The sequence below is a fragment of the Mastacembelus armatus genome, chromosome 24, assembly GCF_900324485.2.
Source record: "Mastacembelus armatus chromosome 24, fMasArm1.2, whole genome shotgun sequence".
Taxonomy (NCBI): domain Eukaryota; kingdom Metazoa; phylum Chordata; class Actinopteri; order Synbranchiformes; family Mastacembelidae; genus Mastacembelus; species Mastacembelus armatus.
In genome coordinates this window covers 18,810,059-18,835,141 of record NC_046656.1, presented here as the reverse complement: position 1 = coordinate 18,835,141, position 25,083 = coordinate 18,810,059, and the positions used below count along the sequence as shown (strand labels likewise).

The 25,083-nt window shown below is 40.8% G+C and overlaps 3 protein-coding genes across 9 annotated transcripts; all 3 read left to right on the top strand.

The window, feature by feature from the left end:
- Positions 1-64: 64 nt before the first annotated feature.
- Positions 65-7,887, top strand: paplnb (papilin b, proteoglycan-like sulfated glycoprotein). 5 transcript variants are annotated; one of them, XM_026318864.1, is made up of 14 exons: positions 65-213; positions 2,092-3,728; positions 3,904-3,983; positions 4,294-4,403; positions 4,575-4,635; positions 4,738-4,840; positions 5,007-5,137; positions 5,471-5,788; positions 6,162-6,338; positions 6,439-6,589; positions 6,668-6,748; positions 6,832-6,988; positions 7,106-7,184; positions 7,461-7,887. In XM_026318864.1, the coding sequence occupies exons 3-14, from the start codon at positions 3,927-3,929 to the stop codon at positions 7,686-7,688; spliced, it is 1,653 nt and encodes a 550-aa protein (XP_026174649.1). In that variant the 5' UTR covers positions 65-213; positions 2,092-3,728; positions 3,904-3,926; the 3' UTR covers positions 7,689-7,887. The 5 variants fall into 5 exon arrangements, with proteins under 5 accessions (XP_026174649.1, XP_026174651.1, XP_026174647.1 ...); XM_026318866.1 differs by having other exon boundaries at positions 2,057-3,728; positions 7,464-7,887; XM_026318862.1 differs by having other exon boundaries at positions 2,057-3,728.
- Positions 7,888-8,249: 362 nt separating this feature from the next.
- Positions 8,250-10,382, top strand: erh (ERH mRNA splicing and mitosis factor). 2 transcript variants are annotated; one of them, XM_026318868.1, is made up of 5 exons: positions 8,250-8,405; positions 8,843-8,930; positions 9,455-9,575; positions 9,672-9,816; positions 9,877-10,382. In XM_026318868.1, the coding sequence occupies exons 1-4, from the start codon at positions 8,403-8,405 to the stop codon at positions 9,772-9,774; spliced, it is 315 nt and encodes a 104-aa protein (XP_026174653.1). In that variant the 5' UTR covers positions 8,250-8,402; the 3' UTR covers positions 9,775-9,816; positions 9,877-10,382. The 2 variants fall into 2 exon arrangements, with proteins under 2 accessions (XP_026174653.1, XP_026174652.1); XM_026318867.1 differs by having other exon boundaries at positions 9,672-10,382.
- A 225-nt stretch (positions 10,383-10,607) lies between these two features.
- Positions 10,608-21,537, top strand: smek1 (SMEK homolog 1, suppressor of mek1 (Dictyostelium)). 2 transcript variants are annotated; one of them, XM_026318509.1, is made up of 15 exons: positions 10,608-11,726; positions 11,948-12,003; positions 12,098-12,196; positions 12,341-12,958; positions 13,968-14,045; positions 14,164-14,280; positions 15,960-16,076; positions 16,188-16,319; positions 16,779-16,881; positions 16,972-17,130; positions 17,255-17,424; positions 18,107-18,246; positions 19,223-19,413; positions 19,623-19,834; positions 20,363-21,537. In XM_026318509.1, the coding sequence occupies exons 1-15, from the start codon at positions 11,585-11,587 to the stop codon at positions 20,486-20,488; spliced, it is 2,460 nt and encodes an 819-aa protein (XP_026174294.1). In that variant the 5' UTR covers positions 10,608-11,584; the 3' UTR covers positions 20,489-21,537. The 2 variants fall into 2 exon arrangements, with proteins under 2 accessions (XP_026174294.1, XP_026174293.1); XM_026318508.1 differs by having other exon boundaries at positions 18,104-18,246.
- Positions 21,538-25,083: the final 3,546 nt, after the last annotated feature.

The following is a 25,083-nucleotide window of genomic DNA, read 5'->3' as shown; positions in this document are numbered from 1 at the left end:
CGTTGAGAAAAAACACAAACGTTGTCGTCACTGGTCGCAGCATCTAAAGTTTCTGTGTGAACTGCTGATAAGCAATAAGCAGCTTTCAGTGTAAAACATCAACATCCTGATCACAGAAAGCCAATGTAGTTGCTGTGCTCTGAACAGGATCCATGCGTCACACACAGCCCAGCAACCTGCAGGCTGAACCATCTGAAATAACCACAGACTCAAGTAAGTTTTTTAATGTGAGCTAGTCTTTGTGTTTGGTTCATATTTGCCCCAAAAATACCATCATGCTTTGTCTTCCTTTTACCAGTTTTACTGATTGTTTCTATTTTGCCAAATCGATGCTTTTAGTGTGAATGTCTGGGAGATTTCATTGGTGTTGTTACTTCCTGTAGTATATCTGAAACAAATATAAGCTGCAGCCTTTGCAGCTGTGTCCAGTGTCTTTGCATAAATTGGACCAATACAACAATATTCTTGCCGACTCATTACTTTTGGAATAACAGTTGGCTTTACTGCTTGACTCAACATTTCATTTCTTTAATAGCAAAATAAAATACACAGTTAATTAATCTGCCTGGAGTTTCACTATTACTGACACATTGCTTCTATACAGCTAAGGTTTACGCTAGTTTTCCCTTGACACTGGCCTCCCCAGACCATGTTGTCTTGTTTAGATAAGAGGCTGGGGTTGGTGAGGTCACCAGTTAGACTCCTTATCTTCACAGCCATTTAAAGGGTAGGTGCCTTTGCTAGCCCTTTAATATGTTTTAAACACGTGGACTTTCAGTATCACTTTGGTATATTTACCAAGTTACAGTTTAATTCTGTGAGGTAACTAAAGGAAAAATGATGGAATATGATTTTGATGTGTTTACAGCAGGAACATTAGTGCAGTAGGTCATTTAAGTACCTTGGCTAAAACACTTTTAAGTATATAATAAATATGTATTATAAGAATACAAATGCAGTTTAATTGCCACACATTTATCAACATGAAAATATCAAAATGAAATAAAAGATTGCCTCATACCTCTCAAACTTCAATTATATTTCACTAAAACTAAAATCTCAATATTCAAATTTCACATTTCTCACTCAAACACAGACATATTTCATTAGCAAGTCATTCTCTCACATGTTGTTTTTTGGTCTTCGTTTCATCACATTTCTGATTTTATAGCCCGAATTTAAGCCTTTTCTCATGTTTTGATAAATGATTCTCAGCAGAGCATCCTTCACCAAATGAGCCATTAGAGGGCATTGCAGTTTCATTCTAACAACTACACGACATATTTCATATTCAACATGAAAACCTCTTTGATTAGGTATTAAGCTACTAACATAAAATAGCAGGAAAAAATGAGAATGATTGTAAAATATCGGACATTAGAGGAATGTGGGATAGTCATTTTAAAGTCCTGGCATTCAGCTGCTCTTTCTGACTTGTTTCACTCCAGCTTTATTTGTGTTGGGGCCTCAAAATAGTCAAGTCTTAAACTGACTGGAGTTACTAAAGTTACATAACACAGACACAAGCGTGGGGCCCAAACCCACAGTGAAACATGCATTATCAGAGCAACAGGTGGATAAAAGGGAATAGAAGCGAAATTATATGGTATTTACGGGTGTGTGCGTGTCAAGGCCATCCACAGATGAGTTCATGAGGACACGGTTAATCTGTGGACTCAGACATCCACAGACTCAGACATCCATGGCACTGAATAGGTTTGGGTCCCGCCTGCCCCTCACCCAAGCCAGTAATGGTCTGGACTCAAGACGGTGTTACTCAGGATAGCTGTCCTAACTGGATTACAGGACAGCATGTCAGTGAAAGGGCACCTGACACACACATACATGTACCTACGTACACACACACACAAAGAGATTACTCAGAAGTGACGTTTTCACCCCCTGCACAGAGCTTAAACTCCTGACCAGCTGAGAGGGGCTAAAGGAGTTAGATCAGCGCTACATCTTTGATAATTCTCGGCCTTTTTCTCAAAAATATTTGAATGTGAATTTTACAGTAATTGGATACCAATTATATCGTTCCTTTGTCTTCCAGATATCTGTTTTACTGAAGTCTGCCTTCACACTCAGGGGGCTGAGAGCTGCTACAACAGGGGAATGGAGAAAGACCCAAAGGCAGATTCAGAGTCTGAAGCCCAGCTTCCAGACAACACCCAGGCTGAGAGCCTGAGCCCATCCGGGTTTGAGACCACTGCCGACCACATGGAGCAGCTGATCAAGAGCATGGAGGTGCTGCTGCTGGACGTGGAGGAGCTGCGGGGCCATTGCAGCCACCAGGCCAGTGAGCTGATGCGTGCTGCGGCGGACCTCAGACAGCAACAAGACGAGCTGAAGGAGAGTTATGCAGAGCTGTCCCGAGAAATGCAGGAGATCATGGACACAGTGGATGACCTGTTCAGCACCAAGGGTGCCTTTGAGGCAAAGGAGAAGCAAGCACAGAAACTGAACCGGCAGCTCTGAAGGGCAGAAAATGACAGACTTTGTTTTTCACTGTGGAGAAAAACAAGACTGTGGGGGGAGTGGCTTTGGACTGGGATGTGTGAGTGAAAACTGGGAAGTGATGGACTTAGTGCAGTGTGTTATGCAGCGGTTTTCATAGCTTTGAAATAATATTTATATAATATTCTTCAATCCCATTACATAAACTTTTTGCTGTGCAAATTGTAATTTTTTGGTCTATATTTAATAACCTAAAATGGAATTTGTAAAATGTTCAATATAAGTCCAGTAATAATAATAAAACACATTATGCCAATATCACAAATGACAGCTTCATCTTTCTGGCATAGTTTTAATAAAACTGGAATATCACAAGCTTAACAATGGTATAATTTGTCACAGGGCTTTTATTCTCAGTTACCCTGTTTACACTGCTGCCTTAAAGACACAAGACCATACACAGGTCCAAGCTGTTGTACATATCAACAAATGATTTACTATCATTATCATCACTTTTTCCTCACCTTTCTCATCTTTCCATCCTTCAGGCATTCTGTGTTGATAGGTAAGCTAAAGTACATATTTCATTCTTGTCAGTCTGAATGGCTCCTACAGCTTGGAGAAGTTCTGGCACTAGTGGTTCATCTTCCATACTCTCTTCCCATTCAGACCATGCTCCACTGTGGTTTTTCCCTAAAATAAACCTAAATAGAGCCTTTGGGTGCCTCTGACCAGCACCTCCGTTGTATTTAGTGGTTGTGGGACGTAAGAAAGGACAATCAGTGGCCAGAAAGGGGAAACTTTAAGACTTCTCTCACCCTAGATCCCATTTTATTGGTGTTTTTCTGTAATTACTTTTAGAATATTAATGCTTCAATGTTTGAAATTAACACATGATACCATCAAATTATAGGTGCTCAAATATGATCTTTTTCATTTTGTTTTATTTTTCCAAATACTGCAATGGACTGAAATATTACATTACAGTTTATGCACAGTGCAGAAATAATAAGTGGCTACACCCTTAAAGAGTTTACTGACATAGTTTCACAATCTGAGAGTCTTAATTGCAAAACCCTGTGTCCCAGAGAAGAAAAAGAATTTATATCATGAAATAATTTAAAATCCTCTGGGAAATAACATGTTTCTCTTTGTGGCTGAAACCTGACACTTTATGTGCTTGTGTTGATGAGCACAGAGGCTGAGAAGATACAAAGGCTGTTGGTTTTCATTACTTAGGCACACGTCCTTCTGGGCTACTTCTAAAGGTAAGACAGGATAAAGAGCATGTTAGCATGTTTCAACTATTCCACTGGAGCATTTTGCACATTTAATGCATGAATCATTGAACTCACTGATTGTAGATACTTTACATCATCCACAATAAGTAATAGAGCATGCACTTAAAGTGGAGTTATTTAGTTTTGTTGTCTTTTTCATTAGTTCTGGAATAACTTGGGGTCAGTATGAGCATCCTGCAAGCCCTGGTTCTTCTACAGCTGCTGGTTGTACCAGCCTTTGCTGTGAGTGCACACGCGTCACAGTATGAATAATTTTGCACCATTTTCATGCACATGTCAGTAGCTGGAAATCACAAAGACTGCTGCGCACAGGATGTCCAAAATCTAAAAAAAAAAAAACATTGAATATGACATATGACAACAATGATGCTGTTTGCACGTCACTAAGTGGGTGTTAAACACATTTTGCAAAATGTAGGGGACTGTTTATAGCTTCTATTTTAGTAGGGCCTCTGTAGCTCTTAGTGTGTGTTAGTGATTCATAGTGGATATGAGATTCCAGCAGTTGAGCAAGTAGGTGTTTTTTTTTTAGCTGCCACGGCTGACTCATGACTACTGGGGAGAGTTTGGAGCCTATGGGCCCTGCAGCCGCACCTGTGGCACAGGAGTGGCAATGAGAACCAGGAAATGTATCACATCAAGGTAGGACATACAGAAGAGAATTATGCTTAATAATTGTTGTGATTTGCATTTAAAAATGTCATTTTATTTAACACATATTACAAAAATTGAGACATGATCAATAAAGCCAAATGTATTCAACAAGAAAGAAAAATATTTTTTCTTGGACGCACTCTTTTCTCTCTCCTGCAGGACTGATGGAGGACATAATTGCAGAGGATCCCCTAAGTCTTTCAGAACTTGCAATACACATGTAAATGTCCTTTTAGCCTTTTTATAAACTGCATCCTTCCACAACCTGCACTTGTGTATTGTGAAAAGTTTGCCAATGAGTGAATATTTTATGTTGTCACAGGAATGTCCAGTTGGAGCCAAGGATTTCAGGGAGGAGCAGTGCTCCCAGTTTGACAGACTGGACTTTCAGGGCAAACGTCACACATGGGTTCCTTACTATGGAGGTATAAGACTGATATGCTACTGTATAAACACATCATTTGAATCTAGGTGAAATGGCATGTTTAAGTAATTTGTGTAGCTTTGTAAGGGATATCCTGGTCCATACTAACACTTATGTGAAGATACCATTTGACCTGGGTTTTCATTGCCTTACCTTTAACATTTTAGCATCCAATCCATGTGAGCTGTACTGTGTCCTGAGGGGGGAGAACTTCTTCTATCGGCACAGATCTGCAGTGGTGGATGGGACACCTTGCTATGTTGGCCGTACAAATATCTGTGTGAATGGCATCTGCAGGGTGAGAGCAAAGCTGAGATGACTCTGTAAATAACATTTGAAACTATATTTTTTCTTTATAAAGTTTTATTTGGTTTTAGTGAAATAAAAACAGTTAATGAGTACAACACTGCCTCATATCCACATGGCAACGCACAGTCATATCCAGACATTGTCACCTACCTAGTGTAATTAGTCCTGGACATTAAGAAGTTGGGCATGATATGCTATTGATTTTATTAATCAACTATATATTAATCAAAAGCCGACTCCTCTGACCTCAAGACCTCCACCTCTCCATTGCCATAATTCATCAGTGCTGTTGACAGAATAATACTTGTTTGTCTCTCTTCAGATACTGATCCATGGAGAATTTATGGGCCTGGATGATGACACTAATTCTGTACTGTCCACTGCTTCTGTCACTGTTGCTCCTCACCCAAGGGATACACGCACATATATGTACAAAACTGGGGTTTACAACGAGTGCTCAGCCACTTGCAATGGAGGCATGCAATATCGCAGCGTCGAGTGTTGGGAGCAGGACCCAGTGAACCCCCGTGTGGTGGATGAGTCTTACTGCATTAACCAGCGCCTGCAGAGGCCCCTGGGTCAGCAGGCCTGCAACGTGCATCGATGTACTGCTGAGTACAGTGTCTCCAGTTACAGCGTGGTTTGTACCTGACAACAGAGGTCTTAACTCTTACACAATCAAACAGAGAGGCAATGGCACACTGGCAAGGAAATACTTAAAGATCTTTGTAAAATAATACCAAGCAATGTCCAATTCTGCTGTAGTTTACACTAAGTGGGATAGAAAGACGCACAGCAAAGTCTTAGTCACATGAAATGAGATTCATAGTAAATTTTGTAACATTTTGAAAATGATACATTAACTTGAGCCTAACAAATAATCTTGACTCATGTATTTGTGATCAAGAATTAGTTATCAAAATTTATTTGGTAGTAATACATTAATAATATTTAATAGTATTTTTGTGACATGATTTGAAAGATTTGTTTAACTCTTGTTGCGTGACGAGCAGTGTTCTGTGACCTGTGGAGAAGGCCAGCAGAGAAGGGAGGTGATCTGTGTGGGACCAGGAGGTGAACATCTGGCTGACCATGCCTGCAGGGGACTGACACGGCCTGCCTCTGTCAGGGCCTGCCGCAGACCTGCCTGTTTCACACACATAACCTGGCATGTGACTGATTACAGTCTGGTAAGTGAAGAGAAGAAAATTGCTTTGGACCACAATGAAGAGGCTCATATTGCTTTTATCTCCACATTGCTACTCTGCCTGTCCTCTGTTTTCTCTGCAGTGCACGAAAAGCTGTGGTGGTGGTGTGAGGGACAGGATAGTTGGCTGTTTTGATACAGATTTGAACCCCTACCCAGAGACCAGATGTGGATTAGCAAGCAAACCTGCCACTGTGGAAGCATGCAACTCACAGCCCTGCCCAGGGAGACAGAGTGAGCCCAATCTGAGCCAGTTTATGATTATGTGTTTATTTGCCTTGTTTTTTACTAATCACTTTGATTTCTTTTTAGTGGTTCCAAGCGTACAGGATCCACTGGCACATGAAAACATCATAACAGGATTTGTGCCTCATGTTCCAGTAGACCCTTCAGGTATGTGGAGCATATAACTATATTCTCTTTCTTTGTAAGTTTGAACATGCAACTATTTTCTATGTGTGTGTGTTTCTATGTAGCTTCCAGGCCAGACACAAACATTGCCTACGATCCTTATCCTCCTGTGTCTGGTCTTCACTGTTTGCTGTCAATGTATGGCTGCTGTCCTGATGGTCGCACCACTGCAACTGGGCCCAGTCATGAGGGCTGCTTCCAAGATGACTGTGTTCGCACCAGGTAATACTGTTTTCCTGGACCCCATCTTTGTAACAAATAAATGACATAACTGAAATTGGTGCATGGCTTAATGACACAATCAAGTGATTGTCACACTGAAATAAAAATCTTCCTTAGGTATGGTTGTTGTTTGGATGGGGTGAGTCCAGCTCAAGGATTTGGGAGAGCAGGATGTCCTGAGCAACAGACCACAATAGTAGGAATCACATACGTTTCTCATGTTGTTTCTGCAAAACTGTTAAAGCTGCTAACACAATTCAGATTTATTAATTATTTATTAATTAATTAGCCTGTAATGTGCAGCTTCTACATCCATAATGAAGCAAAGAAATCACTGGAATAACCCATTTATTTTAGATAGACCTGAAAATCGAAATATCTTTATGCAATCAAGGCTTGATGACAGGTAGAGTTACCAACTACAGTATACTGGAAGATTTACTTTGTCTATCTTTCTCTCTTTTTTGTCCAGCAGAGTCCCCCACCCACTGTTGTTCTATCTGTTGAAAATGTGTGCTCCCTGCCTCGCGATGAGGGCTCCTGTGATACCTGGAAGGTCCGGTTCTACTATGACTCCGGCACACGCAAATGTACTGAGTTCTGGTATGGAAGCTGCCAGGGCAATGCCAATAACTTTGTGTCCCTGGAGGCATGCGAGAGAGAGTGTGGGGGCAGAGGAACTCTGAGAGCAAGGGCATAACGCACTACGCTCACTACTAATACCTCCAGTACAATCAGAGTCTCCTCACTATGAAGTTACTCAGATGATATTTGTACAGATATATTTTAAAACTTATCACAACCAACATTCAATTCAAACACCTGACCTTTCATTAAAAATGATCTAGAAAAGCTGACATTTTGTTCGTTATAGTCAGTTTACTCATTTGAGTATTTTGCATTGGGGTAAAAAAATATATATGTCAGTGTGATTACCCAAGTTAAAACATTAAACTGATCAATAAATTTTCAATTACTAGTAATCTTGAAAAAAATGGGTGTGGTTTATCTTTGTCTCTCTTGTTACTTGCATAGTTCCCCTAAAATGCATTCACTTGAATCAGTGTGCTTAAAAACAGTTTTGAGTAGGTATTTACATTTTATGCACTTCGCTGCAGTTTCTTAACAGCTGTATTTGTTACTTTGCATAAGTATACACTATTTTCACAATTAACGATATGTTTCCATGCAATTTACTAGTATGACCTTGTGGCGTTTAAAAAAAACAGACTTTTATTTTGAAGCTGAATTTTAGTTTGAAGTCCACTTTACAACCGGAAACGGACTTACTTCATTTCCACTGTATATTTTTGGTCACACAGCTCCATTGCACGGGGCTTATAACGCCAAAAACAACGTTTTTTTTCAGTTCTGCATCCATATTAAATAGAAGAGGTCTGTGATCAAGTCAAACATGGTAAGTGTGTCTGGTTTTATGTTTTGAAAAGTAAATAGTCGTCGTAGAAGCTATATTAGCTTCTATTCGTCTCTCACAGCTAAGCTAACAAGCTTCGAGGCTAACATTTACTAAGTAAAATTTGAGACGTGAATTTTGTTCCATTTCTTCTGTTGCTCAAAACGCCTACTCTTTTCGTTAACTCTTCAGTAACTAATTATCTCGTCTCTGTCTGTTGTTCCCAAAATAAATGAAATATACGGCGTATTTTATGAAAGAAACCTATTATGCTAACGTTAGCCCTATCTTGGTTGATAGGGTCTTGGTAGGTAACGTTACTGTGTCAAACACAAAAGGCACAAAATAACTTTAATCTCATCGTCTGCATAATTCAGGCGGCTTGTGATAGAAGGAATATTCATTATTCTGTGTATTAAACATTATTAATCATTTTACAGTCTCACACAATTTTGCTTGTGCAGCCGACTAAGAGACCTGAAGGCCGCACATATGCTGACTATGAGTCAGTTAATGAATGTATGGAAGGTGAGTCTCAAGCTTTTTCTTTGCTCTATTTAATTATTAGTGTAGGCTAAAACCACATTTTGTTAGTAGCATATGAACATTTGTATTTAAACAGTAGTCCTTAGCTTGGAGTAATGGCTCCTTGTCATCACTGAGGTGAAACTCCGTGTCAGTATCGTATTTATATCTCAAATAAAAATGAGTTTATGTAGACCCATTCATATGTTTATTTTGTGGTTTTTTTTTAAATTTAATAAATTGTAAGTTGTTATGTTGTAAGCAACATATTTTATACACAAAATGTGAGCTGCAGCTTAAGTTGTAATTTTTGGCTACTTTATTTAACTACAAAATGCCAATGAAGTCACCACTGCCATAGGTGCCCAAAGCCTCAAATCAAATGGTTGGTTTATGAGATATGTCATTTCAGTTTTAGAATTTTATTCTTCTCATTTTACAGTCTCCCTAATCAACCTTTTTAAGATATTTGAAAAGCTTGCATGTGGTTTTGCTTTTGTTCAGCATGTCCTGCATCTTTCCTCCAGGTGTTTGCAAAATGTATGAAGAACACCTTAAGAGGATGAATCCGAATAGTCCCTCCATTACATATGACATTAGTCAGTTGTTTGACTTTATTGATGACTTGGCCGATCTGAGCTGTCTTGTGTAAGTATGATTTGGCCTGCAAATGCCAATCAATTTGAATGAAAATTAACCTTGGTGATCACTTGCAGTAAAAATATCTGTTTACTTTTTGTGCAGGTACAGAGCTGACACCCAAACATATCAACCTTACAACAAAGACTGGATCAAAGAGAAGATATATGTCCTGCTGCGGCGCCAGGCTCAGCAGGCAGCAAAGTAACCACATCAGTGACAGGTTGTCCTATTACACACACCTGAAAAGAGTTCACTCTACATAATATTTTCAGTGTATTACAGATCTGTGTTTTAAGACAACACTGTCAGTTTGACAAGGGTGGGGTTTTTATTTTATACTAAACTTTGTGAAAGGAAGGGGTTTGAAAAATGAGGTGAAGTCAAACATTTTGGGCTGTCTGTGAGAAAATGGATTGAGGCTTGGGGTCGTGTGTTGTTACACTATTATGAAGGTGGGATTAGAAATGGAAAACCTATTGATGGAAAAAGCACCACTGCTTGGAGAAATGCTCCAGAGGCTATATATATTTTTTCTCAATTTTTACCAGTTTAACCATTTCAGTCTCCCTAAATATTATGTGACTTTTTTATACCTTTACTGGGTAGTGGGATTTTGAATGCCAGTGATTTATTATTAGATAATAAATTGCTGCAGGCTGACCTACCCATTATCCCCAAAAGATTTCATCTGTTGTACTATACGCTAACATCATGCTGTAAAACTGTGATTTTTGTTAACATTTTGTTTTGCATGTCTGTTCAACTGTCCCTCTTACTGTTTTGTTTGATTAAAAAAATAAAAATAAAAAAATGTTTTATGACTGGTCTCCACTGGATGTACAACTTTTAGTACAGTCAGGAATACATTTAAATTTGGTCTTAGGATAGAAATTACTAGTCATTTAAGTCTGTGCATGTATAAAATGATCAGAGTACCAGTTGAACATGACGCAGACGTGCCGGAGGCTGCTGGAGTTTTTGAGGTACTGTACCTTTAAATGTGGCGGGCTGCCCCTTCCTTACTGGGCTGGAAACCCCGTACTGACTCTGAAGGGACCCAAGATGGCTGAGTACTCACGGGGGGGGCAGTTAGCAATTATCTGAGCAAGACGTCGGGAATGAATGGCAAATAATACTATAATGTAAAGCGCAGCCTTTAAGTAATTATACGATTACAAGTTATTGGTTTGCATAGTTTTTGGGATGCATGAATACCAGTAAGGAGAGAGTGGTCTCTCCGCGGCCCCGAGCCAGAACATGGCGGAATACTTGGGCAAGAAATAGCGGCTAACGCTAGCTAGCTGGTGTATTATTCCGACAGAATTAGACACACTGGTCCAAGGTAAACACGGTGTCTGCGGTCCGCAAATGTGAAATAATGTTATCGGTGCACATTTAACTTCAAACTGCTGTTTTATTTGTGAACACGTATAGCGTAGGCAGTTAGCGTACTTCCCAGCTAGCGTTAGTTAACTCGTTAGCTAACGTAACTGGCTAACGTTTCAAACTGCTAATAAGCAGGTAGTGCTGTGGGAGCCAGTGATCTTAACAGCCAGGCTTATTCTGAAAACTCCCAGTTTAACTCGAACCCAGGGGTTTGTAATGTGTGTCAGGGCTTGTTTTGTCGATTAATACTTTAGCTAACGTCATTGGCATCCGCACTGTAAATTAGAAATGTCGTTAGCTTGCTACAATGGTCTGTAAGCTGGTTTTGTGTGGCGCGTTGCCTCTAACTCTGACGAGATAAGTCTTCAGGCAGCTAGACTGAAAATAATCAGATATTGTTGTGAATGAAAAAATCGATCAGAGAGTCTTCGTGTGCATTCGTCCAGGTGTTCACTTTTAAGTTGCTGTTAGCCTGGTTGACCTCTGACATACTGTAAGTCAGCTCTGCATTGTAGAAGTGAACAAGTGTAACAGGCGCATTGAAGTTGTGGCGTGAGCAGGTGAAGCAGACACCTTGTGAAAGCCAAGAAGGGTCCAGGAGGGGGAACTGGTTACAGCCACCTGCCACGATGACGGACACTCGTCGACGAGTCAAAGTCTATACCCTCAATGAGGACAGACAGTGGGATGACCGTGGGACCGGGCACGTCTCCTCGGGGTATGTGGAGCGATTGAAAGGCACGTCTCTACTGGTGCGAGCAGAGAGTGATGGTAAGTTAACAATCTATGGCCAGAGGAATGATAAATGTTAGTTTAGAGATTATCTGTAGTGCATCTGTCACCCATAGAGTGGCTCCACGATTATTAAATGTCAACAATACCTTCAACACAGATTTTTACAGCAGTCCAGATTGAACTATGCATGGTACTCTCATTTGTATGTAGCCAATACCCTAACCACTTATAAGCTACCTTTCTTTTTAACGTGACAGGTTCCCTATTACTGGAGTCCAAAATCAACCCAAACACAGCCTACCAGAAACAACAGGTTAGTGTACAGCATGGTGCAGTACACTAATATTAAAGAATAATCGCCCTTTTCGCTGTGTACTAATTGTAAATTGTTTTATTCTTTTCAAAAGGATACATTAATAGTATGGTCAGAGGCTGAAAATTATGATCTGGCACTCAGCTTTCAAGAGAAGGCTGGCTGTGATGAAATCTGGGAGAAAATATGCCAGGTAACTGCACTTCTCTTTGCGTGGGTGTATGTTTGTCTGCTCCATCTGTGTGTGCATTTGATTTCAAGTGTGCTTGGGTATTCCTAGTGATAGTTCTTGTAACTGATTACATTCTACGTCACTCATAATTATGTCATTTTTAAGGTGCAGGGAAAGGATCCATCAGTGGACATCACTCAGGATGTGGTGGACGAGTCTGAGGAGGAGCGATTTGATGACATGTCATCACCAGGTTTGGAGTTGCCACCATGTGAACTGAGCCGCTTGGAGGATCTTGCTGAGCTGGTGGCCTCCTCACTCCCATCACCACTGCGGCGTGAGAAACTGGCACTGGCCGTGGAGAACGAGGGCTACATTCGCAAGCTTCTGGAACTCTTCCGTGTGTGTGAGGATTTGGAAAACAGAGAGGGACTGCATCACCTGTACGAAATCATTAAGGGCATCTTCTTGCTCAATCGTACTGCACTCTTTGAGGTTATGTTCTCTGATGAGTGCATCATGGACGTCATTGGTTGTCTGGAGTTTGACCCAGCCCTCCCACAGCCACGGCGGCATCGGGAGTTTCTCACTAAGACAGCCCGTTTTAAGGAGGTGATCCCCATCTCTGATCCTGAACTGCGTCAGAAAATACACCAGACGTATCGGGTGCAGTACATTCAGGACATGGTGCTGCCCACGCCCTCTGTTTTTGAAGAAAACATGCTTTCCACCTTGCACTCCTTCATCTTCTTCAACAAGGTGGAGATTGTGGGCATGCTACAGGTGAGATAGGCAGACATTCATTATATCTGTAGCCAACGAAAGGTATTTTTTTAGTTGCTCTTTTTGTTTTTTGTTTGTTTTGTTTTTTTAAGATCAAATCGGTGTCTACACCATTGTCACAAGTTTTGCTCAAAGCAAAAGGAAATGATATAAAGGTATACAAGCTTAACATAACCAAGCTATACATGTGAACAACCGTCATCAAAATGCACACAAGAATATTTTTTTAAAACTGTGTGCAGGAAGGACTGGAAATTCTAATTGAAATAATTATAGGACTGTACAAATGTTTTATTTTTGGCTGAATGTACTTTACTCAGTCTGAGTTTATCTGCTAGTTTATGGTCATGTGACCTTTGTGTTTTTGTACTGTGTCAGCTCAGCAGTGTTTATGTATGGTAGTCTCCATAGTGATCGACAAGTGTTGTGTAAGTCAGTTGTGGTGTGCTAGAGGAACCAAACCAAAACCGGTACACTGTTGTCTCTGGTATACTGTGCTATGTGAAGTCAAAGACTGATCCAGACCTTCTCTTCCTTGTGTACTATGAGGCAGTTTTGTGAGTCTGCAATAAGCAAACCAGGTGTTTTATTAAAAACGTTTATTATTTAAACTTGGACTTGATATACTGGATTGCAGATCCCTAAATGAAATGGGGTTTTCAAAGTAAATTGTCCTTATGTTTGTAATCCATCAAACTGTTTATATATTGCAGATTTTCATAATGGAAACTGCACAAGTTTTACATACAGATGTATTTATATTGACACATTATGTCATACTAAAGGTCCTTCAAATTCAATTACTGGTAAATAACTGGTAACTGTTTTGTGGTGAACTTCATTGGATTGATGTTGTAAATTTGTAACGGCTTTGTTTTGATGTATCTGGGTGAGTGCAAAATTGACCCTAGAAGTGTGTGGGTTGAAGGTGACCTTTTTTTCCATAGTCTTATTTATTAACGTTTGTGGCATTCACCCTCTCTCATCTCCCCTTCCCTTTTGATGTCAGGACGATGAGAAGTTCCTGACAGACCTCTTTGCACAGCTAACAGATGAGGCTACTGATGACGACAAAAGGCACGAGCTGGTAGGCCAGACATTCATGGATTTTTATTTTTTTTATTTTTATTTTTTTAATGGAATACTCTTCTCATTTTTTTTTTATTCCCTTGCTTCATGGAACCATTTTTATTTCTGCCTTACAGGTAAACTTCCTAAAGGAATTTTGTGCATTCTCACAAACGTTACAACCTCAGAACAGGGACGCATTCTTCAAGACATTGTCAAACATGGGTATTCTACCTGCACTAGAGGTCATACTGGTGAGTACGATTACACTAATATATAACCAGTACTGCGTTTGTTTGGAGTGTTTGCTCTGCAATCAAGTTGTCTATTGCCAGTCTGTGAATTTTTGTGAATGATATTAGATAGTAGGAGTAATTTGGTAAATCTGCATATTTATTCTGTTGTACTGAGCACCAGATGATCAGACTCCCTGTGGGATTATATAACGCTGTGTTGTGGTTGGGGAAGCAATGCCATGATTTGTATTTTTTCTCACAAAAAAACATTTTAGTCTCTTGCTTAAAGGATAAGATGATTTTCTTTCTTTTTTTTTTTAGTTCACACACAGAGACTAAAACCAGCAATGAATTTTGTGTATCCACCACAATGTCTGTGAACCCAGAACCCAGTTTAATTTGTTTTTCTGTGTGGTAGACCTCTAAACTGTTAAAAACACCCCACTGAGTCACACTGCTGCAGTGGGTATGATGAAGTGCAAATAGAGCAGAAGTTACTCTGCCTTTTAAAATAAGTCTTCTTGGGCTTTTGTAAGAAGAAACATGTCAACCAGTGCGGTGATATGGTTCACTAGTGAGTTTTTAATAGTTTTCAGGCAAGAGTGGGGCTCAAACATCATGGTGGGTACATTAATTTTATTGTTGATTTTTGTCTCTGTATGGGATTTATGCACAATAATAAAAAAAACAGAAAATCACTGGCTTATAGGGTTATTTCAATGCCTGCTCTTGCTTAGCCCCTGATACAGGCTGTGACACAGCATTTTTTTGCTAAACAAGTAAAACGAACCCTAGTGCAACAAACCAACTGTTAATTTTGTGTGTATAGTCTTAAACCTTGAGACTTGTCACTAAGAATATATAGAGTACACACAGGAATGAAAAGCAGTTATCAGATTGGCTGCTGCAGTGTTACGTGTATTATTTATTTTAAAAGTGTGTAGAAAGGAACATTTGTTAGCTTGGTGTTGTACTGTGGTTACATTCCCTTCCCAGATGGGCAGAATTCATCCTAAAATGTGTCAAAAGTGTAGACAGATTGTGCCATATGGTGAGCACAGTGTTCCCTTGATTTACAGCATATCCAGTTTTGATTTATAGAACTGATTTTTTTTTTTAAAAAAAAGCACATTACTTGCACTGCACCTGTCAATAATATGCATCTTGAACAGTTTTTAAAATGTCTCCAGTCCTAGTTTTTCTGCATAGTTGGACAATTATGCTTTTATTTCTTTTACAAGAAAGGGTCTGATTCAAGAAGACAGCCAAGTACACTTTGTTCCCAGACAGGTTCTCCTGCTTTCAGCCAGCCTTTGAGCATGCAATTGCTTTTTTTTTTTTTTTTTTTTGTGCTCTACTGTACATCTCAATATCCAGCTGGATTAAATTTACTTTGCAATGTATAACACAGAATAATATGCTTGCTTACACAGGACAATATGTTGAGTTATGTGTATATGTTAAATGTAACATATGACATAAACCTTTTGTGGGAGTAATACCTTCTTCCCCTGCCTTTCCTTTTGACACAAACCCTTAGAAGTAAACACAAGTAAGGGGAACAAATCAGTGACAATAAGATGTGATCAGGTCCCTTTTTATTAGCACTTTTGCTTTTATTTTTCATGCGACACTTTGTTGATCGTAGAGGGAAATTCATAAAGCATTGACAAATATAATGTGTGTTTGTGAAACAGGGAATGGATGATGTTCAGGTGCGTGGGGCAGCCACAGATATTTTCTCTTATCTGGTGGAGTACAACCCTTCAATGGTACGAGAGTTTGTTATGCAGGAGTCTCAGCAGAATGATGATGTGAGTATATGATTAAAATCAACCAGGAATATAAGTGAATGTCATTCATATGGCACACAGGTGGATATAAATGAGTGCTGTTTTACTAATAATGATTTATTGGTTCTCCAGGACATCCTTCTGATCAACCTGATCATAGAACATATGATCTGTGACACGGACCCTGAATTAGGGGGGGCTGTGCAGCTGATGGGCTTGCTAAGGACTTTGGTGGACCCAGAGAATATGCTGGCTACTGCAAATGTGAGTTTGAATGCTGTAGCCATCAGTTTTGACAGTAAACCTGAAGAGAGTATGTAATACTTAACTGCAGATCCAGCCTGTCCAGGAGGTGTTGTGAATGCTGAGGCCCTGCTTGATGAGTCCTGTTTACTCAAGTGGTTTCATGCAGAAAAGCCTGTAGTTTCTTAATGATGAAAGATGCAAGAGCAAAGTCAATCTTGCCATTGACTCTTAAGTACAGATGCAGTAGTAGTATCAGAAAAAAACAAATAACCAGAGTGGATAGCTGCATTTTTCTGCCAGTCAAGTTACTCTCCATTAACTGAAAATGTTAGTAACACCAGTGCCACCAGTGTAACAGGTTAGGCTGTCGATCTGCATCTGACTGCTGGTTGTGAGTGTTGGGAATGAACCGTGATCAAATTCATTGCAGTACACGTCACAGTTGTGTTTTTCAGCAAAAGTACTTCTTACTTGCAGAAGACTGAAAAGACAGAGTTCCTAAGCTTCTTCTACAAGCACTGTATGCATGTCCTCTCAGCTCCACTACTTGCTAACACAACAGAAGAAAAACCTAGCAAAGGTAATGGATGACTACATTGTGTGTTATTTTCTAAATCTAATCTTGTCAACAAATATTGCGTGTTGCTTACCACCTTCCCTCTCATTGTAGATGATTTCCAAACATCCCAGTTGCTGGCTTTGATTCTGGAGCTGCTGACATTTTGTGTTGAGCACCACACCTATCACATCAAGAACTACATCATCAACAAGGACATTCTCAGGAGGGTACTGGTGCTCACTGCCTCTCAGCACGCCTTCCTAGCACTATGTGAGTCCAACATAAGAACAGCTAAGTCTCTAACTTTAGTAACTGTCATCTCCAACAACAAGTTTTGCAACCTTAAACTTCCTGTTTATAACATTAATTATGAAGTTGATGTCTGCATGCCCAGGCGCCCTGCGGTTCATGCGAAGAATAATTGGCCTGAAGGATGAATTCTACAATCGCTACATCATGAGAAACTTTCTCTTTGAGCCTGTCGTCAAGGCCTTCCTCAACAATGGCTCCCGCTACAATCTCATGAACTCGGCCATCATTGAGATGTTTGAATATGTCCGTGTGGTGAGTACAGCTTGCATCTTGCTGCTTGTGCTTCCTTGTCACTTTCATTCGACAGCTTAACGTATACCTGTGATTGCGATAAAGATTTTCACTTTTTCAGCAGCATTTTGTTCTCAGCATTGTCAAAAATCAACATGGTTTTTGTGTTTGTTTCAATCTGAATAGATCAACAAAATATAGGAAAATATGTCGCCCATTTAAAAAAACAAAACAAAAAAAGTCTGGCGGTGAAGATACAATGTCATGGTTATCAGCATAAATGTCAGTTAAACCACAGAGCCATCCACACACCAACAAAGGACATATTCATACAGTCAGTTGTTTTCATACTAAAGTGTTTTGGGCTGTTGTTTTCATACTATGTTACATTTGATCAGAAGTACCAAAATCATTTATATGTATTTAATTGATGTAAAAACAAAAAAAGGTTAATGGATTATCAAACTGTGCCTGCAGAACTGAAAAATTATGGTACAATCAAATGTTTTTTTCATTCTATTTTAACGTGTTTGGTGTGATCTCCTCTCTATTTCTCTACCTTGCTCCCTTTCTCTTTACTTTATTGTGCTCCAAACTCTATACTACCCATGCTCCTTCCTTACCATACTTTATCCCTTATTTCCTTCCTCTACTGGGTCTCCTCTACACTTCTCTCTCTCTCTCCTTCCATTGCCCTCAGGAGGATGTGAAGTCTCTCACAGCTCACATAGTGGAGAACTACTGGAAGGCTCTGGAGGATGTGGACTATGTTCAGACATTCAAGGGTCTGAAGTTGCGATATGAACAGCAGCGAGAGAGGCAAGACAATCCCAAACTGGATAGGTGAGAAAATCAAGACCGCAGTATTGTTACCATTACACTGTCACTAATGACCAATACCCTGTTTAAAATTATGTTCTGTGCACTATATGTTTTTGTGAGTCACGTCTTCTTGTGCCCTTTAGTCAAATGATAAGTTGTCTTTTCCGTCTGTACCATCAAATTTAGTGTGTACACTGTACTGCACTGACCTGTGTAAAAGTGTTGTGCTGCAGGTTTCTTAGCTAATCAGTAAACTAAGGAAGTATAACTACTAACGGCTGAGATTGTGCAATGAATCACTTACTCATCTGTTACTCTGGCTAGAGTAGACAAGTCAAATCAGAAAGTGAAACTGGAGCATATGCTGCTAAAGACTGTTGTTATGTTGGTGCAACTTAAACTCAGCATGTCAACGATGCCAAGTGTTTTCTTTTTTTAAACCTTTATGTTGATAACTGTTTTCTTTATATTTTCTTAATTCTTAGGAATAGTTGGAGTTTCTCTTTATTGTATAGCATCTTTTCATACAAATATATAGTCTGTAGTGGATTTACCACATCTCTATTCTAACATGACTCTGGATACAATTTTCACTTAATGTATGTTAATTATATATTGTACATGTACAAAAATGCAAATCATCCTCTGACTATGCCTGTAATTTACTCAATGCATGAGTTTCTTAGAGTCCAATGGCTTGACTGATCATTCGACAGCTTACATTTTGTGACATTAACAGCTGTTTTTTCAGGATGAACTGGGCTCAACACTACAAGTGAAGCCCAGTTTATCTGAGCGTATGACAGAATAAGTAGCAGTTCAGTGCCTGTTACCCACCTTGTCACATTTGCTTCCCTGCATGTTAAAACTATTGATTCGGTGTTATCAAAGGATGTGATTTCTGTATGAGTTATGAGTTAAGAGTTGTAATTCACCTGTTTGTGAGATTATATGGGGAAAGTGGATTTCAGCCACAGCTTTGTATCGTCCTCTTCAGCATGCGCTCCATCCTGAGGAACCACCGCTTCCGTCGTGACGCACGAACGCTGGAAGATGAGGAGGAGATGTGGTTCAACACAGATGAGGATGACCTCGAGGATGGAGAGGCAGTGGTTCCACCATCTGATAAGATGAAGAGTGAAGAAGACCTCATGGAACCTATAAGCAAGTTCATGGAGAGAAAGAAATGTACGTATGGGAAAGCGTTTTCTGTTTGCATTGATATATTATGGGATAAATGGAAGTCAGAGAACATCATATGGTATCATCAACACTGAAGGAAAATGTGTCTTGTAAAAACATAGTCTGTTTACAGAATGTGAATGTTTGAGTGGTAAAGAACATACATAGGGAGAGTGACCATTTCTTGTCCACCTCTCTCTCTTTCTTATCTCCAGTGAAAGACACAGAGGATAAAGAAGTACTGGGGAAGTCGAGCTTGTCAGGCAGACAAAACCCCAGCTTCAAACTCTCCTTTTCTGGCTCCACTAAATCCAGTCTGTCCAGTCCCCCTTCATCTGCCTCATTGAACCCAGGTTCTCCAGGATCACCAGGGTCTCCTGGCTCAGGGGCACGGAGCTCACCCTCCACTACAACTGTAACCATAAAGGTACATGTCAGCTAGTTTATTTTAAAGGTGTAGGTCTGTTAAATCGGCTCACAGCAGCAGTGTTAGTGATGTTTATTGAGAGGAAAAGTCCAGAGAAAAAGACAGAATATATTTGCACAATGTCTGGTCTGTTTTCAACACTACTCAAGTGAAAAAATTAGGTGAAAATTGAGCTTAGAGTATTAACTTCACACTTAAACTGTCAGTTTTTCACGCAACTCCCACAATCCTTGTTGTTTATTAGACAGAACGATCATTACCACTCATGTGCCTTTGGACTGTTGATTTTGTGCTTGTGAGAGAGAGAGAGAGAGAGAGAGAGAGAGACCCATGGTTTACATCTACTAGAGAAGAGACACTGAAGCTAATCTTTAAATGAGGGCTGCTAAATCATAATTTCTCATCTCCTAAATGTGAAGCTAGCCAAATACAAACTGGGGTAGCTTATAGTATTATACCAGGCAAATAATGTTTGTGGTCTAATTGACCAGGATGGCTGGAGTTTCTAATTGTGACTTTCTTCTTTAGGGAGGTTTAGTGGGACTGGTGGACTATCCTGATGATGATGATGAGGAGGAGGAGGAAGAGGAGGAGGACGGGGAGAGTAAAGAGGACCCTCTGCCACCTTCCAAGAAATCCAAACTGAGCTCCTAAAGCAGCACCACTGTCTCAGCGTGTGCTCTGCTCAGTTTCACTGCATAGACTTTGCAAAGGAATGATCAAACTTACAAATTGAATGAATGAAAGCCACTGCTCGCCATCAGCAGGTGGCTCAGAGAGGAGCAGACTGAATTGATTCAAAGCCTCCTCAGACTAGCCCAATCCATACAAGTGCCAATCAGGTGACCAGGAGTGAAAAACTGTCTGAAAAGTGAAATAGTCAAGTGAAAGTTGGGGGAAAAGATCACTCAAAAGATCAGCAGTGGACTCATATGATGCGCGAAACATTGGAGTTTGATAATTTAGCAACTGGAGGAAAAGACCACATAAAAAAACCACACGTAATACGCAGACTGAAGTCCCGGAGAGCTCGAGGGCTCGGACCATAACCCACTGCCCCCCACCCCCCATCTCAGGGAAGGACATCGCAGCGGCCCAAAAGGGCCGGCCAATTCAGACCCAGAAACACCACTCGCATCCCCACCTCAGAATCCACTTCCTCCCTCTTCCTTTCTCCTTCTTTTCTTCTCTTCTCCCTGTCTTTGTCTGTTGCTTTTTGTCCTCTGTTTTTTAAGTTAGTATATAGGACCAGACGGGAGGCAGCGTGTGGCAAAGAGCTGTCCTTGTTGTCGTTTGATGATGTCATCAGTGTCGTCGTTCCTCAGCAGACATTATTTCTCTCAAGAGAAAAAAAAGCCAGCAGTTTCTTCATTATTTCCTTTTTTGTTCTGTTTGTCTTTCAATCCTTCTCCTGTTTTTTTGTAAATGACAACAAAAAAGACCTGCCTTTAAATGTTCAGGACATTTTCAGTCACACTTGAACAGGTTTTTAAAAGACCTCAGTAGGTGAGCTAGTTTTACCCTTTTTGCCCTTTGAAACTGCAGATTTTTTGGAGAATTTGTAATCCCGTCTTGATTAAAGATTGAGTGGAGTTCTAGATGTGATGAATTTTGTCATATCTTCTCATTTTTTTTCCCTTTTACATGAGTGTACACTTAGTTGTTCAGAATATTTGGGACCATTAAAATGATCTTTGCTGTAAGTTGTCCTACTACCCTTTGTCCTGATAACTCGTGTTTTTGCCAACACAAAATGTTGACTCTAGAAATTAGAGCGCACACACAGCAGGGGTGCCACAACCCATCATAACATGAAAACTACAACAAATCCCATTTCACAACAGCAAACATCTGTGGAGGAAATAAAAAAAAAAAATACTGTGGTTTTTGAAATGTTGCTTCTTCAGATATCAACATTTAGATCAATGTCAGGTTTTCTATAGGACTTAGACTGTGTATAGGGTTTACAGTCATTGGGTCAAACTCAGCTGTTGCAGTTGTGGGAGAAACATTTCTTTAGTCAGACTAATGTCACTGTATTTCATTTAGCTCTTAGATGCTAATGTCTTCCCAAACCACCAGGTGGCAGCCTCAGACTATAAAAGAATTATAAACAGCCCCCCCCCATAGATCATGTTGTCACTTTAACTGTGTGATAATATTCAGATGACGTCATTTTACCAACAACCTAGTTAACACTGAAAATATTCAATGAGCAGCTGATGGATCTAATGATACTGGTCCAGTGCTAAGACGTGGCTTCAATCTCTGCAGCTTCAGCGAAGACAGGAAGGTGTTTTTGGATCAGTGTGTAGTTTGCAGGCAGAAATCCTCTTGAGATGTCTTGGTGATAAAGTGTCACCAGGAACTGGTTGCCACATAAAGTCAAATATCATTTTAAGATGAAATGTTTAACAGTTTGGCCAAACAACTTCATATCCTGGAGGATAAATAACTAAAGTGGGTTTTACTTAGAAGCAGTTTTTGCTTATTTGTTTGGTGATTTGCAATTTATTTTTACCTGCTGACATTGTTCAGCTTTACATTGTAACTTAGAGCCGCAGCACTCTGGTGAAAATGGTTTGAAACATGTCAGCAGTGCCCGGCTTATGTGGTCACCTCAGTGGGAGTTTGAGTCTGACTCAAAAACAAACAGCATCAGGGCCACCAAGGAGTCACTGTGTTGTCCCTCCAAGTGTATTGTGGGCTTCAAACATTGCTTATTAATTAAAACCCAACAGAAGAGAATCACTTGGTGCTCAGCGTGCAACAAGGGTCGTCACACAACGCCTATTAAGTCTCCCTTTCACATGAAAGCCATCTCCAGACAACAGCAGCTTTTCAAGAGCAGCCCTCCCTGCCTGCCTCCGTTTGCTCCTCAGCAGGAGTGGGGCAGAGTGTGTGTGTGATCTCCCTCTTTGCCACTGGAGAAGCCAGCCTGATCCTGGTGCCAGCCACTGCTCCACCAGAATGCTGGCTCCACTTCCAGTGCCAAGGCGCTCACCCGGCTCTGCCCGCCTGTAAGTCTGCCAGGCTGAAGAGGACCCATTGGGGACGCTGCTGTCCAGCTTCCTGCTGGGCTGATGAAAAGCCTCTTTGACAGCTCTCTTGATTGGCTCGGCTCCCTAAGCATCCAGTCTGTCAATTATCGGCTTTCTCTGGATTATTCACATCAGTAGGTACATGCATATTGTTGTGAAAACAGCCGTGAGTGCATATTGCAAGCAAGGGTGGAACTAGGAATTATCCTGCCGACCCGACCCCTAAACCCCATCAGTTTGAGCCACACACCTTCAGAGGTTTTGTAGGTGCTGCACTGACAGCACCGTGAGATGTTGTCTTTTGTTTAAAACGTGTAAACTTCTGTTTTTATTCCTTCAACGGTGTTTGACAAAAACATAAGCACAACACTGGTGTAGGAAGTATGCAGAGACCGTGACCAGCTCTATAGGGGCGTCACCACCATGAAAACCTCGTCATCACACAGCAAATTAGAAAACAGAAGGACACATGTCTGTAGTCTGCTCCAAACCTGGGATGTTGCCTTCAGAACTGGGGACAGGGAAACCCCTTAGGTCCAGGACAACCTGGTTGTGAACAAGATGGCAGCCTACTGGCTTTGGCATGAAGTTGTTAATGTTAGCCTGGAGTTGGAAACCTCAGCACGCAGTCTGCAGTCTGCAGTCTTGGTTGCTGTCATCTTTGTTTGCAGCGAGGTCGCTCTCCTTAGGTCTGCCAGGCCTCATCTCTCCCAGGGCATTAGGGCAAAATGAGTCTCAGAAAAACAGAAAAACACCCACAGTTCTGTGATACCAAGCAGAGCGTACTGACCAATACTGGCTATAAAACTGAAACGTATTGATGACAACTGGGACCGCCTTTCCCAACCAGGTGAATAACTTCTATTTTGAAGAAACCGGCAGAACCCCCTTCTCTTGGGGGGCTGTTGCTGGTGTTTGCATGCTGGAAGTGCATGTGAATCTTTGGAGGATCAGCATCCCTGGCTGGTTTGCTGAGGACTGTAGCATCTTCCCCGCAGCAGGCTGCTGTTCCCACCTGCTTCGTGATCCCTGTCCTGAAGAAGCCACTGGTGCTTAAATGACCCCCTGTCATCATGAAACAGTTTTCAGCAGTTGGTCCAGAGCTACATCAAATCCTGCTGAGCCCCCTGCTGTTCACACTTATAATGCATGACTGTTCTGCCAAACCCCGTGCTAAGCACACTGTCAAGTTTGTGCGACTGTGGTGACACTGATCAGAGAGGAATTGCAGACTTCAGGTGGAGGTGGATGGATTACGGCAAAACAGCTCCACTATTCCTTCTCCACCTGCTCCTTGAAGTCGGACAAAATGGCAGGAAGAATCCACCAAAGAATGGATTTCAGAAAGCTGAAGCAGGTCACATTAAAAACCCCAGTGCTCATTCTGCACTGTACTAGGACACTGCTGAAAGTCATCTGGTGATGGCAAAACAAAAAGTGCCTCTTCTGTCTGGAGAGATGTTTGCAGAAAGCTCCTCACCACAGGCTGAAAGAAATTACACTTTTTAAACCCTGGGATTCAGAATATTTGAACTTGAACATCCATTGTCTATAAGCACTTAGTCCTGACCAGGGTCCCAGGGATCTGCTGGAACCTGTCCCAGCTCTCTTTGGGTGAAAGGCAGGGGTCCACCCTGGACAGGTCACCAGTCCATCACAGGGCCACATAGAGACAAACAACCTCACACTCGAACATTTGACTGTGTTTCATGTTATTTTGTGGTATTTATCAGTTTGCTGTTTAATGTCAGACACATATTTTACTGTAACTCACATTTGGCTAAAACAATAAACAAACACACGTTTTTTCCTGCATGTTATTCTCAAACTCTATTACTTTTCTGTTATTTTGACAACTTGTTCGATGCACATAGTAAAATGGATTTTGGCATCGTGTGTTGTGCAGTAGGTCACACAGTGGCGACCTGTAGGGGGCGGTAGAGACCACTTGTGGACACGGATCTGCAGAAGATCCGTGTGAACAAGTGGACAGGTCATGCGTTTTGGGCTTTGCTGGATTTAAACGTTCCAGTTTGGGCACATTTGGTTGTGGTGCCTGCTGGAGTGTGAGGAGGATCCTGGCTGCTCAGACTGGGAGTCAAAAGACACAACAGTGATGTGTTATTTTAATCCCGTGTAATCCTGGTAACCAGGCCAGGATATGAAATAGGAAATGTGGCACACATGCGGTTTTCGGAAAACCCAGTC

Bases quoted from the DNA above. Each gene is read 5' to 3' on its own strand.
- paplnb (XM_026318864.1), top strand. From the start codon at position 3,927: ATGAGCATCCTGCAAGCCCTGGTTCTTCTACAGCTGCTGGTTGTACCA. The intron at 4,404-4,574 runs GTAGGACATACA...TCTCTCCTGCAG, and splicing joins AGGAAATGTATCACATCAAG to GACTGATGGAGGACATAATT. The intron at 6,590-6,667 runs GTGAGCCCAATC...ATTTCTTTTTAG, and splicing joins GCCCTGCCCAGGGAGACAGA to TGGTTCCAAGCGTACAGGAT.
- erh (XM_026318868.1), top strand. The intron at 8,931-9,454 runs GTGAGTCTCAAG...TCTTTCCTCCAG, and splicing joins AGTTAATGAATGTATGGAAG to GTGTTTGCAAAATGTATGAA. The intron at 9,576-9,671 runs GTAAGTATGATT...CTTTTTGTGCAG, and splicing joins GCCGATCTGAGCTGTCTTGT to GTACAGAGCTGACACCCAAA.
- smek1 (XM_026318508.1), top strand. From the start codon at position 11,585: ATGACGGACACTCGTCGACGAGTCAAAGTCTATACCCTCAATGAGGAC. The intron at 17,425-18,103 runs GTGAGTACAGCT...CATTGCCCTCAG, and splicing joins TGTTTGAATATGTCCGTGTG to GAGGATGTGAAGTCTCTCAC. The intron at 19,835-20,362 runs GTACATGTCAGC...TTTCTTCTTTAG, and splicing joins CTACAACTGTAACCATAAAG to GGAGGTTTAGTGGGACTGGT.